The 19,051-nt window shown below is 50.9% G+C and overlaps 1 protein-coding gene across 4 annotated transcripts in view; it reads right to left on the bottom strand.

Annotated features, from left to right (window-relative positions):
- LZTR1 (leucine zipper like transcription regulator 1) overlaps positions 1 to 19,051 on the bottom strand; it is a 63,302-nt gene that overhangs the window by 29,032 nt on the left and 15,219 nt on the right. For all 4 annotated transcript variants that reach the window (XM_040415991.1, XM_040415992.1, XM_040415989.1 and 1 more), the window contains exons 6-8: positions 9,333 to 9,416; positions 8,707 to 8,764; positions 8,153 to 8,292 (exon numbers count right to left, since the gene is read on the bottom strand). In XM_040415991.1, the coding sequence (XP_040271925.1) occupies positions 8,153 to 8,292; positions 8,707 to 8,764; positions 9,333 to 9,416 (282 nt within the window). The remainder of the gene's footprint in view (positions 1 to 8,152; positions 8,293 to 8,706; positions 8,765 to 9,332; positions 9,417 to 19,051) is intronic.

Raw genomic sequence — 19,051 nt, 5'->3', positions numbered from 1 at the left:
AACCTAATATGAAAAATCTTCATCTACTTGCATATTATAAGTTATACCAGCAAGAATTAGTCTTTATGTAGAAAACTATGATTTAAATCAAGCCTTACTGACTAGTGATTTAAATCAGTTTGATTTAAATCAAATCCACCCTGTAATGTACTGTTACGACTACAACTGCAGTGCAGGTGACCAGTATGGGAACTGCTGTGCATGCGTGCCCATGTGCACTCCCAGCGAGGCCAGAACTTTTTCCTACAGTGTGTAAGCTAGGGGTGCACCGAAATGAAAATTCTGGTCCGAAACCGAAAATTCAGGATGCTCTTGACCGAAAACCGAAACTGCCTTTTTGCCCAAATACTTTTAAAATACTTTTTTTTTAATGATTGGCGCTGTTATGGAGAGGGGGATCTGTGGGTGGCTCTGTTATGGAGAGGGGGATCTGTGGGTGGCTCCGTTATGGAGAGGGGGATCTGTGGGTGGCTCCGTTATGGAGAGGGGGGGATCTGTGGGTGGCGCCGTTATGGAGAGGGGGGATCTGTGGGTGGCGCTGTTATGGAGAGGGGGGGATCTGTGGGTGGCGCTGTTATGGAGAGGGGGATCTGTGGGTGGCACTGTTATGGAGGGGGGGGATATGTGCACTGTTATGGGCATAACAGTGCACAGATCCCTTTCCCCATAACAGTGCACAGATCCCTTTCCCCATAACAGTGCACAGATCCCTTTCCCCATAACAGTGCACAGATCCCTTTCCCCATAACAGTGCACAGATCCCTTTCCCCATAACAGTGCACAGATCCCTTTCCCCATAACAGTGCACAGATCCCTTTCCCCATAACAGTGCACAGATCCCTTTCCCCATAACAGTGCACAGATCCCTTTCCCCATAACAGTGCACAGATCCCTTTCCCCATAACAGTGCACAGATCCCTTTCCCCATAACAGTGCACAGATCCCTTTCCCCATAACAGTGCACAGATCCCTTTCCCCATAACAGTGCACAGATCCCTTTCCCCATAACAGTGCACAGATCCCTTTCCCCATAACAGTGCACAGATCCCTTTCCCCATAACAGTGCACAGATCCCTTTCCCCATAACAGTGCACAGATCCCTTTCCCCATAACAGTGCACAGATCCCTTTCCCCATAACAGTGCACAGATCCCTTTCCCCATAACAGTGCACAGATCCCTTTCCCCATAACAGTGCACAGATCCCTTTCCCCATAACAGTGCACAGATCCCTTTCCCCATAACAGTGCACAGATCCCCCCTCCCCATAACAGTGCACAGATCCCCCCTCCCCATAGCAGTGCCATAGACCGATCCCCCTACCCATAACAGCCCCGGCCCTGCTGCTCACAGCATCACTCACTGCATCTTTATTTTACCTTACAATCGTGACGCTCCAGTAAGAACTCTGCAGGCAGAGCGGAGGGCGGCGTAACGTCACTTACTCACGTGACGCAACTGCTCCGCCCACTTTATGAATGAAGGAGGCGGAGCAGGCGCGTCACGTGAGTAAGTGACGTTACGCCGCCCTCCGCTCTGCCTGCAGAGTTCTTACTGGAGCGTCACGATTGTAAGGTAAAAACGAGATTTTTGTATAACTTACCAGTAAAATCTCTTTCTCGCTCTTTCCTTGGGGGACACAGAAGACCTTGGGTATAGCTCATCTCCCTAGGAGGCGTGACACTAAGTGAAGACTGTTAAGCCCCTCCTCCACAGCTATACCCTCAGCCTGGAGAGAGAGACTGCCAGTTGCGTGTCCAAGTAGTGAGAAAAGGCAAAGTCCAAAAATTGGAACCAACAAGCCAACTACCCAAAGGGTAAAACAAACTCGGAAACAGTCAGAGAAGAACAAAGAATGGGTGGGTGCTGTGTCCCCCAAGGAAAGAGCGAGAAAGAGATTTTACTGGTAAGTTATACAAAAATCTCGTTTTCTCGCCCAGTTTCCTTGGGGGACACAGAAGACCTTGGGACGTTCAAAAGCAGTCCAAAGGGGGAGGGACCACAGCACCAAGGCGAAGCACCCGAAGGCATCAAAAAACCGCCGCCTGCAGACCAGGCGGCCCAAAACAGCATACGCCGAAGCCCGAGTATGCACCCTGTAGAACTCGGTAAGGTGTGCAAGGAAGACCAGTGACCGCCTTGCACAAATGCATGGCCGAAGCCTAATGCCTCCGGCCCAGGAAAAAACCGACAACTCTGGCCAAATGAATGGTGACACCAAAAGCAGAACCCTGCCCTTGGTGCGGCAACCACAACAAGAGCCACTCTGAGAAAGCGGAGGAAAGCCACCCTGGAGGCCGTCAACCCTTTGCGCGGACCTCCTGGAAACACAAGAGACCGAACGTCGACAAGAGTCGGAGATCTCCAAGTAAAAACTGCAAGGCCCAAACAACGTCCAAATCGGTGAAGTGTCCGTTCCCTGGGGTGGGAAGGGGAGGACGACTGCCTCAATGAAATGAAAGACAAACACCACCTTCAGAAGGAAGGAAGAGACGGAATGGAGAACAGCCCTGTCCTGGGGGAAGACAGAAGGCTCGGAACAAGAAGGGCCGCCACTCAGGCACCCATCAGAGACACGATGGCTACAGAAACCCAACTGTACAGGACAGAAGGAGTATAGGGAACTTCTGTAACGGCTCCAAGGAAAAATTGGAGCGCCAAGAGCCTAGTATGTAGTTCCCAGGACGGTACCGGAGGACAGTACAAAGGAACCCGAGAGCCGCTCCATGGAAGAAGTTCCTGACAGGCCCAGAGGGTCGGGGAACGCTGAAAGAGGAAGGACAGGAATGACACTTGATACTTCAAGCAACAGAGTCCCAGCCCCAGGTCCAGGCCGGACTGGAGAAAGACAGAACCATGGAGAAAGGCAGAGTGGGGGAACGCCCAGCTTCCCACAGAACCCCAGGTAAAGCCCTAAGTCCTACCACAGATCCTGGACGAAAAACTCGGCTAGAAGCGAACACTAGCGAGCCCACTAGAGTCGCCTGGGCAAGCGGGTGAAAACCCAATGATCAGGCGCAGACCAGTAACACGGGTAGAACAGTCGGTAGAACTGGTCCCGTCGGCCCCCGAGCAAGGTTGTCCCGTATCCCCCCAGAGTGGGGAAGCAGAAGGACAAACGGACAGGAACCGAAGGGTCCGCCCAGCAACCGCCAGGACAAGACAGGCTAAAGCCGAAGCCAATGTAGCCACCACAGGAAGACGGACTACAGTTCCGGTGTGGGAGATCTAAAGACAATCCTGACCAAATGGTAGTCCTCCCAAGTTACCGAGAAGGTGAATCCAAAGCAGAAACATTGCCTAGAATGGAAAAAAAAAAAAAAAAAAACGCAATCTGCACCCAGCGGGAGGACAGAAAACGGTAGGCCCGGTAACTAGGCACACAGCTAGTACAGCCAGTGTGGACAAGGGAGACTCAAAAGGAACACCAGAACCATCCACATGAACAACCATGCTCTCCCCAAAGGGAAGGGCAGTGAAGGAACAGCCTCTGAAGCGTGGCCGGAACAGACGCCACATCGGAATGATCTGTACCGAGTGGGAGCCAAACAGAGCCGGCGAGAAAAGGCAGGCGAGACAGAGGCCGGTATAACACCCTCCAACCGAAAGGGGGAGTGGGCAACAGAGAGGCCATAGGACAGCTCAAAAGCAGAACACCGCTACACAGAGACGCCCGGTTCACCGCCTCGCAGAAGGCGAATACCCTGAAGAACCCAAGGTGGAGGTCCCCCGGACCTGTATAAGCGAGCACCCAAGAGAAGTTGGGTGACCTTCCCAAGAAGAGCGGCCCGAACCTGGTAGCAGATCAGACTGAAGCACCGAGGGCGCCAATCCGGAAAGAATCATACCACACTGCACCCGAAGAGGAGGAAATGGTATTAGGCGAGGGGACCGTAGTCCCGCCAGAGCCAACATAAAATGCGAAGGGCGCTGCAGACAGTGCTCTCGACCATGCGACCACTAGCACAGGGAAACAAGGCCGCGGAAGGACAAATGGGCCAACGAAATGAATGAGTACCACCCAGCTCTGTGCAGTAGCGAACAGTAGAGCCCGTCTACTTAAATATAAGGTATTCATTTGTTGTTTATTGGACAACACCTTAGGCTTACACAGATGGACAGAATGATCTCCTTAGAGAATAGTGCAAGGCTTGCGGCAATCATCGTATCCCAAGAGAAAAAGTATGTCGCAGGAGGAAAGGAGGCATACGTACGAGTAGCCCCGTAAGCAGTGAGAAGGCCAACCCACCTACGGGACGAGAAGGAAACAACGCACAAGAACGTCCGCTCACTGCAAAAATATCACTCAGCGAAGAGGGCCAGCCACAGAGTGCCACAGTATCTACGGGAGTGCAAACTGAAAGGAGTTATGCACAAGACTAGTATGGTATGCGATGGAACGCAAACTGACCGCCCCGAAAAAGGGGGGAAATGTACCTGGCAAGCTGCAGTGGGCAAGAATGCAAAGGCCTGCCCCAAAAAGGGGGTGATGCCCAAGGCCATACCTACGTCAGAGAAGTAGGGCATACCATACTTCGCCCAGAAAGGTGCCATGCACATGGCCACACAGTATCCAGCAGGAACGCAGGAGGTCCACCTAGTGAAAAAGGGGGGCATGCACAGGGCTATCTTAGCATTAAGTGAGTGTGCAACAATTCACCCAACCCGAAATTTCGTGAGAGTGTAACTACTCCGCCAATGAAGGGGAACATGTGCAAGTCCAGTACAGCACATACAAGGACAGCCTTGAATCTTGTGAGCGTGCAAAATTCCACCCATGGAATGAGGGGTGGTCACGCACAAGGCCAGCACCGTATCCAATGGAAGCGCAAGCGTTCCACCCATGTTAGAGGCCATGCTCAAGGCCAGCAATGTATCTGGTGAGAGTGTAGTATGCCGCCCAGAAAAGGAAGGGGGGGGGGGGGGGGGTCATGCACATGGCCAGCATCGCATCCAGGGAGAATGCGAGCAGTCGGTGAGAATGTGTGTATGCCACCGAAGGAGGCATGCCCATGGCCGGCAGCGAATCCAGTGAGAGTGCGTACACCGCCCACGGAAGAGGGGTCATGCATATGGCCGGCCGCGGATCCAGAGAGAGTGCAAGCACCCCGCTATGTATAGGGGTCATGCACATGGCCAACAATGTACCGGCGAGAGAACAACCACCGACCGAGGGAGTGTATGTATGCCGCCACCCGGGAAGGAGGCATGCCCAAGGCCGGCAGTGAATCCAATGAGAGTACATCATACCGCCTATGTAAGGTGGTCATGCACATGGCTGGCAGTGAATCCAGTGAGAGTGCCGAATGCCGTCCACAGAAGGGAGTCATGCCTATGGCAGGCAGCGAATCCAGTGAGAGTGCCGTGTTCCACCTATGGAAGGGGGTCGTGCACATGGCCAGCATTGTATCCGGAGAAACTGCAGTAGGCCGCCAATGAAAGGGGGATCATGCACAAGGCCAACCCGCAGTTAGGGAGAGTGCAGTATCCCGCCCAGGAGGGGGGTCCTGCACATGGCAGGCACCATAACTGGAGAGGGTGACGAATGTTGCCTACAGAAAAGGCATGCACTTGACCAGCGCCGTAGCGCGGAGAGGGCAAAAAACCGCCTAGAAGGGGAAAAAAGACCCTGGCAGCGCCGCAGCCGGGGAGCGCGACACCATGCCGCCTATGGAAGGGGGGCATGTATACAGGCAGCACTCTGAGATGAGGCTGCAGCGTCCTGCGCAGCCCACAAGTCATATATATAATAAATAATTATTTTTTTTTTTTTTTTTTTAACACACAGCCTCACTGAGGCAGAAAAAAATAAAATAAAAGGGGGGCCACCTACAGGGCACAGATCCACCCATACAGGCCCATCGGAAGCTGGCCTGTACCCAAAGGGTTAACAGGGATCCGGTCTGGGGGGCGGCACTGCGATCCTCTGGGGGCGGGGGAACCTCCAGGCGGGAAGAATTCGCGCCTGGAGAAGTTCCAGCCCCCTCCAACAGAGGCCTGAATTTTGCGGCCTAGTAGGCCGTGAAGCTGGGGCCTAAATTTTTAGCGGCGCCTGGCTGACCGGGGCCGCACAGTATTTAAAGTACCGGCCGGCCTACGGAGCGGCACATACCGGCCGCGGGTGCCCACCCCGCGGGCCGGAAGAGCCGGGGCCTAAATTTTTAGCGGCGCCCGGATGACCGGGGCCGCACAGTACTTAAAGTACCAGCCGGGCCTACGGAGCGGCACATACCAGCCGCGGGTGCCCACCCCGCGAGCCGGGGACCCGGATCGCGGCCTTGAAGTGGAACACAAGTTTTGCGGCGCCCGGCCGACCGGAATGTTCCGACGGTCGGCCGGGGCTGTTGAAGCGCTCATTTGCAGGCCGCGGTGCCCACCCAGCTGTCCGGAAGTGAGGACCCTGCACCCGGCAGCCATTTCACCCCTGGAGCGGGCCCGTGTCTAGAACAGCGCTCCATATGGCCGGCAGCTACAACCACCTTTCCCCTGGACCGGTGCCCGTGAGAGTAGGGAGGGTCAGTGGCAGCAAGGCACGGGCCCACTGGCCCTGAAGTAGTGGCCGGTAAGAGGGAGGGGGACCCTGAGACCGGGTCTGTGAGGGTGGGACGCCTGCATAACCCCTCCGTCAGGGGCAGCTAGTTGCGGACCTCCGCAGCTCCCTAGGCATTCCTCTTGTGGGAACAAGGGTGCCAATGTCCTGGAGGCCAGGAGAGAGGGAGCAGAATGTCGCCCTGCGACAGCCCAGGAGCCAGCCTAGGTCTAGCAGGGACAGAAGGGTCCATAGGCCCAGTATAGGGTCAGGCACGCAGGAGACCGGGGGGGGGGGGGGGGGACGTAGGGCTGGAGAAGCCTCTCTCTCACCATAGTCGTCTTCACCCTCGGTCCGTTCCAGCAGGGTCGCCCCTTCAGCTACTGGCACCGTAGTGGCAGGACGCTGGAAGAGGGACTTGGCGTGCGGGCGACCCTTGCGCTGGCGGGATGTAGGGGGGCTGGGCTGCCCTGATCCACCTTGCCTTCTGTGGGGGAGGCAGCAGTGCGGATGACCGGCACAGGCGCAGCTCAACCCCGGGAGAAACAGAGAGGTCTAGTGCGTCTCTGTTGTCCCTGATGATCTGGAACAAAAAGAAAATAAAAAGGTAAAAATCTAAAATTGAAACAAGGAGAAAGCAGCCCTGCAGAGCAGGGAGTGTCTTGCCTCCTTGGACACTAAGCAAAAAACTGGCAGTCTCTCTCTCCAGGCTGAGGGTATAGCTGTGGAGGAGGGTCTTAACAGTCTTCACTTAGTGTCACGCCTCCTAGGGAGATGAGCTATACCCAAGGTCTTCTGTGTCCCCCAAGGAAACTGGGCGAGAAATAAAGATGCAGTAAACCGCCCGCCCGGCGCCCGCCCGCAGATGGTGGGTGACAAATCCCACACCCCATATTTTCGGCCGATATGTAACAATATCGGCCGAAATGGATTAGGTACATTTTCGGCCGATATTTTCGGCTGCCGAAATTTCGGTGCACCCCTAGTGTAAGCACGACCACTGCTGCTGGATTGTAGGGTAGTCATAACTCCTGGACACGAGCAGTGTGCAATGTGATAGAAAAATGAATCCAGCCAGCAAAGGAGGCAATATGGACAATCACAGTAAGGTCCTTGTATTAACTTACTCTACTTGATAAATGCCATTTGCTGAAGTGAGACAACCCCTTAAAAAAGATTAGAATATATTTTTATTATTAAAGGGGTTGTTTCACCTCAGACATTGGAGGCATAATCACACTTCTCTTTAGAACAGAGCCTGCAAAGTGACGGAGAGTACACTGCGCATGCGTGGCCACCCTCTATTCCTTCCTACGGCAGGGCCGAAAATAGCCAACCAGCGCGCTCGGCTATTTTTAGCAGTCCCATTGAAATGAATGGCAAGCACACTGCACAAACACAGCCACCGCTCTATTCACTTTCTATGGGGCTGATGGAAATTGCAGAGCCAGCACACAGCTATTTTTGGCGCTTCCACAGGAATGAATGGAGGGGTGGCCGCTCTTTGGGGGGCTCCGTTCTAAAGATAGAACTAGCGATATGGTCTCCTAGTGTTATGCCCCCAATGTCTGGGGTCAGACAACCCCTTCAATATATTTCATATTCAGTCCACATTTGTCCCTTACACTTTTTCTGCAAACTCAAACTGGAATAGGTTGTTTGTGATCTTCGCTCCACTCTGACCAGAGAAGACAAACATTTTGTCCCTACAGACGGCCACAGGGAAGTTACAGCAGGAAGGAGGGATCTCTCCACTTTGTTCAATCTGCAATACAGATTACATAAATTCATTTACATATAGTATCATCTATCGAATACAAACTGCACAAAATGTAAAGCACAACATTATCTACATGCTGAATCTTTCACATTAACTCCAACTGGACTGCTTGGCTCACTTGTAAGCGTTTGCACAGTATGTGAAATGGCAACAGATCTTATACTGTCCAGGTAATCTTGCCGATAAATGGTGATGTGGATTCAATGCTGTTAGTATTATATATTTGGACAAAGGTAGTTACTTTTAATAAAGGGTACAGGCATATATAATAGGGACAGCACAACAAGCACTATAAGCATGCAGTACATATCCTGACCTCCATGTACCACATCCCTGTAGAAGCCTATACATTTTCAGTAAAAATATAAACCCCTTTAATCAATAGAGTCTCCATTTTACCTCTTCCCAGGCTGCTGACTCTCGATCCTGCAAACTGATGGTCCACATGTCATTCAACCTAAATGAAAAATACAAATAAAACCAAAATTATACAAAAACTAACATTTTGAAAAATGTAGTTGGCATTTACAACTTAATATTTATAGTGTGTCTGGTATTTGTGTGGTTTGTGAATGGGAGGCAGCTGCAATCACTAGGCCATCAAGCTACCCTCCATTTATTTCTATTGGAGTTCTGGAAATAGCCAAGCACTGTATTCACCTATATCCAGAACTCCTGTAGAGGGGAATGGAGAAGCAGTGCATGCTGACAGGTGGGGGTCCAAGCAGCAGGATCACCACCGATGTAATAGTTATCCCCTATTCTGTGGATAGGGGAAAACGTAACAACCAGGAATACTCCTTTAGGGATGCCATAAACATGTGAAGTGCACACCAATAGCATTTATTGGAGTGCTGCAATCATTCAGCTTGTAGATGTTCATTACAGATTTTTGTGCAGTCTAGACTCAAGACTCAGACATGTATTATGTCCATTCTGCTTACTTTACTCATTGCCTTCTGTTTGCACCCTTAGCATTTCTGCATTTGTTATAGGGTGCTCTCGGGTAGACACTGCTTATTTACCTTGCATTGCCATCATATCCAGCAAAGATCCATAGTTTATCATTGTATACTGTAGCTCCATGTGCTGACCGGGCCACTGGCAATCTGAAAGAAAAGGAAAGGAGGTCAGTTAATGGTGATCTATTGTAGGGTAAAACTAGACCTCATGCTCAACGTTTACCCATTCACAACGGTACGTATTCACAAACAGATACGACTGTACATGTCCATATGTGAAGAGTGTAAGTGTGTGGGTAAATATCCAAGTGAACACTCACTTTACATGACCCTTAAAGATAAAGGGCAAGTCTTAAATGCTCATTGAGTACACAGTACATCCTATAGCAGCTTGTAGTAGATCTCTTATCCTCACAACAGCAATACAAACCATTATTCACTGTGTTCTGCCCAATGCCAACACTATCAGTGAGCTTATTCCAATTGGCATGCCCAGACTATCCAAATATTGTGAAAACAATCTAAAAGGTGGTCATTAACTTCAACAGCTTTCAGCCAGGCGCTCTCAGCCCTCCCATACATATGCCTGCATGGTTCAGCTAAATGTGCATGTATTATCAAGGGGGAGAGGGACATAACCAGCTGCCAGACACCTCTGGCAACAGCTTATCTCACTCCAGAACAAAGGATTGGACATATTGAAATTCCACACATTGATTCGTTTCCCCAAAGTTTGTTCAGCAGACATCAAAGGGCCCCTTTAACAGACCGAGATTCCACTGATTGCCCGATGAACGACCGATAGTATGCTCATTTATGCAGGCACCCAAATAGTCGCTTGTCTAAACACTCTCTGCTTCCAGCAAACAATGATTCTGTATGGGGGAAGAGCAATGGCATTAGCGATCACTCCTTCCCATACTGTGGAGAAGATTGCTGCATGTAAATGCAGCTGTCTCCCTCAATGACAAGCAAGCGATTGCTTCCTTTCTACTTTAATACACACCGGATGGTCGTCCAGTTTCACCTTAATTATCGGGCTTGAGTGAGGTTAGTTTAATACTAGGGATGAGCGAATCAACTTCGGATAAAACATCCGAAGTCAATTCGCTCATCCTTATTTAATACGTAAGGATACCATTAATCTTAGGCTACTTTCACACTCGTGTTTTGGCTTTCCAAAACGGATCAGTTTGCTTTCTAATGCATTCTGAATGGAAAAGGATCCGCTAGGAATGCATCAGTTTGCATCAGTTCAGTCTCCATTCCGCTTTGGAGACGGACACCAAAACGCTGCTTGCATCGTTTTGGTGTCCGTCTGACGAAACTGAACCAAACGGATCCGTCCTGTCACACTATGTAAGTCAGTAGGGACAGATCCGTTTTCACTGACACAATAGAAAACGGATCCGTCCTCCATTGACTTTCAATGGTGTTCAAGACGGATCAGTCTTCGCTATGTTCTGAACGGATGCAGCCGGTTGTATTATCTGAACGGATCCGTCCATGACGGATCCGCACAAAAGGAGAGTGTGAAAGTAGCCTTATCTGTGAATGAATATGTGTTGTGATTAAAATGTATAGTTTATTACATAGACTCCATACATATTAGCATCCTCTATTACATAAATAGCAAACGGGAAGAAGGTATTCAAATGAGCTCTTAGGAAGCTCTGCCTCTGAGGCCACGAAATGTAAAGTAGTTTACATCTGGTGGCATCAGAGGCAGAGCTTGTTAAGAGCTCATTATTATTCCATATGGCCTATAGGACTCTTCACGCCGATTAAGGCGCTCTCCATATGGAGATATAGTACCCCCCTATAAATAGTAAATGATCAATATATAAAATGTATTGTATCAGTAAATTAAATTTACACTGTTTCTTGACTGAGTAGCTGATGATAAACAGATTAATATTTTATCAAGTCTGCCATAAAGGGAATAAAAAGAATCAGGCACGGGCAGGCCAAAAGGTAGAAAAAAAATGGATTTTTGTACTTACCGTAAAATCCTTTTCTCGTTGGATGCATTGGGGGACACAGCACCATGGGTATATGCCCACCTGCCACTAGAAAGGAAAAGTGTTGGCTCCACCCAGATGGGCTATACCCTCTGCACAGACACTTAACTAACCAGTTGGTACTAAAGCAGTAGGAGCACCAAAATCCAGAGCGAAAAGTGAAGCCAACATGTCCTAAACCAGAAAGAGGACCAATATCGAAGAGTCCTGGGAAACCCGGTACACCTGAACGAAGAAAAAACAACAAGGGTGGGATCTGTGTCCCCCAATGCATCCAACAAGAAAAGGATTTTACGGTAAGTACAAAAATCTATTTTTCTCGTGAATGGCACTGGGGGACACAGCACCATGGGACGTCCCAAAGCAGTCCCCGAGGGTGGAAAGAAAGAGCCATGCAAAAAACCTAATGTACCGCCGCTTGCAGAACATTGCGACCCAAACGGGCATCAGCAGAGGCCAAGGAATGGATGTGGTTAAAGGGCTTCTGTCACCCCACTAAAGTGTTTTTTTTTTTTTTTGGGCTAGTTAAATTACTTATTATGCGATAAATGAAAATATAATGGTCTTACTTACTTTGCTTCAGCAGTTTCTTCTAAAAACAAACTTTTATAATATGTAAATTAGGTCTCTACCAGCAAGTAGGGCGTCTACTTGCTGGTAGCAGCTGCAGAAAACCGCCCCCTCGTCGTGTTGATTGACAGGGCCAGCCCTGTCGGCATTTCAAAAATCAGTGCGCCTGTGTTCATTCGGCGCAGGCGCTCTGAGATGAGGAGGCTCGCCTCCTCAGTGCGCCTGCGCCGATGATGTCTTCTATTTCGGTGATGTCATCGGCGCAGGCGCACTGATTTTTGAAATGCTGACAGGGCCGGCCGGAGGAGGAGATCCCGGCTGGCCCTGTCAATCAACACGACGAGGGGGCGGTTTTCTGCAGCTGCTACTAGCAAGTAGACGCCCTACTTGCTGGTAGAGACCTAATTTACATATTATAAAAGTTTGTTTTTAGAAGAAACTGCTGAAGCAAAGTAAGACCATTATATTTTCATTTATCGCATAATAAGTAATTTAACTAGCCCAAAAAAAAAAAAAACACTTTAGTGGGGTGACAGAAGCCCTTTAAACCTGCCAGGTGGCATCCTTGCAGACCTCAGAAGCAGAGGCCAGATGCCAGACCGCCCAGGATGCCCTGACTGCCCTAGTGAAGTGAGCGGTCAACCGGAAGGGAAGGGGATCACGACCCTTTGCCACATAGGCTTCTTTGACAGCCGACCAAATCCAATAGGAGATGGTAGCTTTGGAGGCTTGCAAACCCTTACGTGAGCCCTCAGGGACGACAAAAGAGTCAGAACGACGGAAGGACTCAGTTTACTGGGGATACAGCCAGAGCGCCCGAACCAAATCCAGACGGTGGAGAGACCGCTCTCTGGGATGCGAAGGGTTGGGACAGAATGAAGGCAATCTCATATTGGAAAAAGGATACCTTAATACATAACTTATTTGTTTACTAATAAAATTAATCACTGACAATGTAAAGATACTGATAGGGGATTATCAAAAATCTAATCACTGAATCAAAAAATTCCCCTTAAAACATAACATTTATTTATTCTTATTACTAAAATCCCACTATAACTATGATATAATCAAATCAAGATATAGGTATATTACCACCATGTGGTTACTCACGGTACTGTTGACCAAGTGAAAAAATTTCTGCATCAATAGGAGTAGAGGTCCACGAGTATATGATAGTCTCTACTTGCAGGACAATGGATACAGGACAGGTGCTGTTATGTCTGATTTGTTTCTCCTGACGAGTCACACTGGATCTCCGTGTAGCCAGGTCAGATCAGCTTGTCTTCATTCCAGAATACAGGGCAAGTTATATACAAGTCTGCTTTAGGCAGTGTGGGAAAAATCCCTACAGGCTATGCTGCCCTGTCTACAAGCGGAGTAATCGCCCTGAAAGGGGCGGCCCCCACTTCTCGGTGGCTGTCCCCTATTGTGCTGTCCCTACCTCTCAGGTTCCCAAATAGTGGAGACTGCCAAGTATAAAACGAGATTTTGTAAAACTTACCAGTAAAATCTCTTTCTCGCTCTTCATTGGGGGACACAAAGACCATGGGTATAGCCATGTCCTCTAGGAGGCGTTGACACTAGTAAAAGCTGTTAGCTCCTCCCCTGGCAGCTATACCCCCTCCAGCCTGAAGAGAGAGCTTCAGTTTGTGAGAAGCAGTAGGAGAAGCAAGTAAACCAACAAAACAATGTGGAACAGCAACAATGCCAAGAACCGAACCAGGTTCTAACCAGCAACAGCCACAACTGTGGCCGAATATTGGGTGGGTGCTGTGTCCCCCAATGAAGAGCGAGAAAGAGATTTTACTGGCAAGTTTTACAAAATCTCGTTTTCTCGCCCATATTCAGTGGGGGACACAGAGACCATGGGACGTCCGAGAGCAGTCCACAGGGAGGGAAAACCACAGACCCATGGAGCAAGCGCCCGTGCAGGCAACTAAGAACTGTCGCCTGCAAGACCACGCAGCGACCATCGATGCATAAGTATGCACCTGGTAACTTCTTGCGAACATGTGCAAGGAGGACCAGAGCCACCTTACATTACTGTGCAGCCAAAGCGCGATTCCTCCTAGCCCAAGAAGCGCCCACCACTTTGGGGGAGTGAGCCGTGTCACCTAAGGGTGGAACCCTGCTCCGAGCGCGGTAAGCTGCAGCACTTGCAGACCGAATCCAACGTGCAATCGCCCTTTGGAGGCTGCCAATCCCCAGCGAGGACCCTCCTGAGAGAAAAAGGGGATCCGTACGCAGAGAGGGACTGACGGCTGCTAATAATGAGTAGAGCACCGACAACGTTCATAATTTAACTCCCTTCCGTGATATGGAAGTCAGAGACCACCTTCGGGAGAAGGAATGCTAAGAAAACTATATTCAGATACCAAGGCTGTAAGGACGGTACAGAGGAACCGTATGTGCCGCTCCTTGAAGGAAGATTTCCACGGGCACCAGGGAACCTGGAAAGCTGCCCAAGACAGAAGCGCCAGCACCTGACCCATCAAGGAAACAAGGGCTAAACAAAAGGTCCAACCCTTAAAGTAGAAAGGAGAGAGAAAACCCCAAAGTGAGGGGGACGTCTCGGCTTCAGAGAAGCCTTCAGAACCCCTTGAAAGAAGGAAGTCTCTGAGTGGCAGTGACCAAGGGACGTCTCCAGGAGAACGAGGTCGGCGTACCACGCGCGACGAGTCAATTTCGGAGCGACTAGGTTATGTCTGAATGTCCTCCATCCAGATCTTCCGTAGAACCCTGAGAAGGAGGGGGGAGAGACTCCCGCCAAGGAGAATCAGGACCTCCATGGCGAATGCTTCCGGAACTCTGGCTCTGGAGAGAAGGCGGGAAGCCTTTGTGTAGATACCGTTAGCACACCCGGACCAATGGAAGAGTCCCTGTAGGAGGAAGAATATGGAGGGCGTCACAGCCCACCAGTTGGGACCGGATTGTGTCTGGAATGGAAAGCCACCAAACGAATACCCCATGCAACGCAGGTGAGGGAAGGTAGCAACGTAGGAACTACCAAGGCATACGGGGTGACAATGAACCATGAGCCAGAGGGGGAAAAGACAGGAGAAGCAATAGGCTAGGTCTAAGCCCATACTTGGTAAGAGAACGACGCTATACAGAAGTAGCCAAAGATTAAGTGGCCGTGCGAAAAAACTCTGCCTGAGAAGGAAGCCAGGCAAGGGAAGTCACACTGCAATGGTAGCCCCATATCCTACTATCCGTAGAAACCAAGTGCCACACTGCCCCAGTTACGTGGAGCTAACCTTAAAAATTCTACCTGAAGGGCGCTGAACATGCGCAACTGCCAAGCTAGCTCCAGGGTAGGACCCCTACCAGAGGGGGATGTCCCACTGCAGCGACCATGAACTCGAACATTAGCGAAAATCTGCATCTGTGGAGGAAAACAAGCTGTAGGAGCTAAACCAGAGTCGCCAGCATAACCACTTCCCCAGAGAAGGGGGGAGTGGTGGATAGAGAATACAGAGTCAGTGAAAAGAGTCGACCCCCTGGAACGTACTCACTAGGTAAGTGCAACGGAGTATGTATTACGTATTGATGCGGACAATATCAGGACCGACTGGAGAAACAGAGGCCCATGGAGATGGGGGGTCTGTAAGACCCACAAGTGATGCTAGGAACCCCCTGGGAAGACATGTTATAATCAGGCGCGAAACCAGCACCAAAAGAAGGCTGCAACGATGAATAGCCACCATATCCACTGGTGGCACCCATATAACACTAGGGTAAGAGTGTCGGCCACCTGCGAGAACCAACTGTAGACACACCCTCTTGGAAATAAGCGAAGGCACCTAGAGCCGTAGTGCTGCAGAAGATGTTTAGTTACTCCCCGCTAGTGGATCACTAGCGGAAGGGGGAAATGGGACAGAAGCACGGTGATGTGCAACACTCCGCCTATGGATGGATAGCGCGACAGTTGGAACCATATTTAATGGTAGAGTAATTAGCTACCTAAGGAAGGTGTGAGCATACAGCAAGTACTGGTCAGTGGTAGGGAGAATACCCCACCTAAGAAGGGGGGCGAATGCCCACAGCGAGAACTAGCGCATATGGCGAGTCCTGTACCCCGTGGAGTGCAATAGTGCACCTAAGTAAGGGGGTAATGCATACAGCACATAATGTAACCAGTGACAATGTCATCGCGCCACCGATGGATCTGCATATGGCAGGTCCCGAACCCCAAGTCATTGTACTTAGTCCACCTATGGCAGGGGACAATGTATAAGGCAGGCACTGTATCCAGAAGTAGTGCAGTTACACCACCAAAGGAAGTGGGTAATGCATACGACAGTACTGCTGGCCACCTAGAGGCAATCTCTGAAAGATTGCTTCGGACTCATGTCGGTCCGAATCAGAAATTCTCCCCTCTTCCTGTACGGACCCACCCCAGTGAGGGAGGGTGTGTCTGAGCACGATTTAGGGAGGAAGAGTAGGGGAGCGGAAATATTCGAGGAGAAAAATGTCCTGCTGCGGTTCACTTGCGCGTAGAGCTTCCTTCAGAATCTCGCCCCTCGCAGTTGTGGACTGTGCAGGCGGGAACTTATCAACCAAACCACCCGAGGGTGGAACGGAAACTCCCAGAGGTCTCTCCACCGGATTGCGAAGGTGGTGCATTATCAACCAAAGAACCCCGGAGGGTGGATGGGAGATTCCAGCGGACCCCACTGGATTGCGCAGGTGGAGAATTATCAACCAACAACCAGGAGGGTGGATTGGGAATCCCAGAGGTCCTCCACTGTATGGCGCAGGTGGAGAATTTATCAACCAAACGGGCCCGGAGGACGGATTGGGATCCTGTAGTGGTCCTTCACTGGATTGCGCAGGTGGAGAATTATCAACCAAACGGCCCCGGAAGACGGATTGGGATCCTGTAGTGGTCCTTCACTGGATTGCGCAGGTGGAGAAATATCAACCAAACGACCCGGAGGGTGGATCGGGAATACTTCAACTGTCCTCCACGGGATTTGCGAAGGTGGAGAATTATCAACCAAACGGACCTGGAGGGCGGATTGGGAAAATGAGAGGTCCTCCCTATCCGAGATAGGACATGGCCCAGTGTGGTACCACACAGACAGGTTGGTCCCGCGGTAGTGAGGGCTAAGGAGGGGGACCCGTATGGCGCACATTTTATTTATTTATTTTTTAAACTACGATGCCGGCCTCAAGTGCACAAGAGGCAGGAAAGGGTTAAAATCCTCTGCATTACCAGCGTGCACCAGGGGTGGATCCCCAGATATGACGGCCTAAAGAGGTGGCTGGGCATGAAAGGGTTAAGGCCATTTTGAGGACCGGGGCGGGCTCAGCATGCTTCTGGGGGAGGGGGAGCAGGGCGGGAAGAATTCGCGCCAGAGTGCCCCCCCACCAGGGGATGAAGTTTGCGGCCTAGCAAAAGCAGCGAATCAAGCCCCTGCGCACAGCCGATTAGGGCATTGCTAGCCCCTGCATCGGCCGGCCAGAGACCAGAGCAGCGCGCAAAATGCACCGGCCCGGCAACGGACGGGGACTGCCCCCACGGGCCGGACAAACAACATCGCGGCCGGAACACCGATTCGGTGCCAACCGAACGCATGGCAGTTAACCCCCTCCGCAGCGGCGCGCCCGCTCCCGAAAGGGGTGGCAATGTATTAGGTGCCGCTCAGGAAGATTCCTGTGGAGGTGGAAGCGGCGTCTCCATCCCGCGGGCTGGCGGACACAGCGCGGGCGGGCAAATAACATTGTCGCTGGCACCGATGTGGTGCCGGCTGAATCGCATGGCGGTTAACCCTCTCCAGAGCGGCGCGCCCAGCGTCTGCTCCAAAAGGGGTGCATAATGTGGAAGATGACGGCCCCAGGAAGAGATCGGGAGCCTTCTGAGCTCCCTTCTCAGCATGTTCCTGCAACTTGGAGAGCCGAAGCGCGATGCCCGTATTAACCCCTTATGTGCAGTTGTCCCGCCTGGAGGACAACAATGAGCACCTGTGCCAGGGGTTATACCAGAGGGGGAGTGAGGTGCTGGGCTTGCTAAAAACCCTGTGCCTGTAGAATCTATTGCCACCAAGAGGGAGGGAGAAGACCAGACGACCCAGGAGGGTTAATACATGTCAGAATGGACATACTTACCTAGTCCCGTGTACTTACCTCATCTTCTGTCTTGCCGCCATCTTCACCCCTCCTCTGGTCCAGCAGGGTCACCCCTTCAGCTACTGGCACCGTAGTGGCAGAACGCTGGAAAAGGGGGGCTTGGATGGGTGACCCCTTGGCTGGCGGGATGCAGGGGAGCGAGGCTGCCCTGGTCCACCTTGTCTTCTGTGGGGAAGGCAGCAGTGCGGGTGACCGGCACTGGCGCAAATCGACCCCGGGAGAACAGGGAGGCTAGGCGTCCACTGTTTTCCCATCTGAAAAAGAAGGAAAAAAAATAAACTAAGGGGCGTCTTGCCTCCTATTGACACTAGAAAAAACTGAAGCTCTCTCTCCAGGCTGGAGGGGGTATAGCTGCCAGGGGAGGAGCTAACAGCTTTTACTAGTGTCAACGCCTCCTAGAGGACATAGCTATACCCATGGTCTCTGTGTCCCCCAATGAATATGGGCGAGAAAATCTGTATTTCCAAAACTTGGTGCAACAAAACTATAACAGTCCAGGTGAAACCTACTAGTGATGGTGGTGATCCGATGTAGAAGTTTGAAAGCTTATCATCCCAACACGTTTCCCCTTCAAAATAGAGAGGTTCATCAGGGGACATTGTTAGCTGTGCTCAGTGGCGCTGGAGAGGATAATCCTGTCATTAGATGAGTGGCTTGCAGCGGCGTGAAGCCGCCCAAACTGGGGTTTAAATATCCCTCCCCTCTTCCATTTCGCCTATCAGAACGGCGTTTGAGTAAGGCCAGTGCGCATGCGTCCGCCCAGCGCCAACGTCATGCCGCCTCAAACATATCAGGCGTACATTGTCAGCGCATATCATTAGGCGGGCGCAGGCACACACCTGTCACAATCCCGCACATGCGCACAATGAACTGGGCAGATAGTATAAGCGCGCTGGTATGTAATGCGCATGTGTCCGCAAAAACAATTAAGTGCAAGACTGACTAAATCCTAAGCCTGGCGCAGGCGCCAGGTTACATTATAGTTAGCAGCTAAAAGAACCAACTGTCCTAGGCAATCATTTTTGGGGCATTATGAATGCTGTTTATTGAAATGAG

The sequence above is a fragment of the Bufo bufo genome, chromosome 2, assembly GCF_905171765.1.
Source record: "Bufo bufo chromosome 2, aBufBuf1.1, whole genome shotgun sequence".
NCBI classification, from domain to species: Eukaryota; Metazoa; Chordata; class Amphibia; order Anura; family Bufonidae; genus Bufo; species Bufo bufo.
Note: the sequence above shows the minus strand (reverse complement) of the source record. Positions and strands in the feature narration are given on the sequence as shown.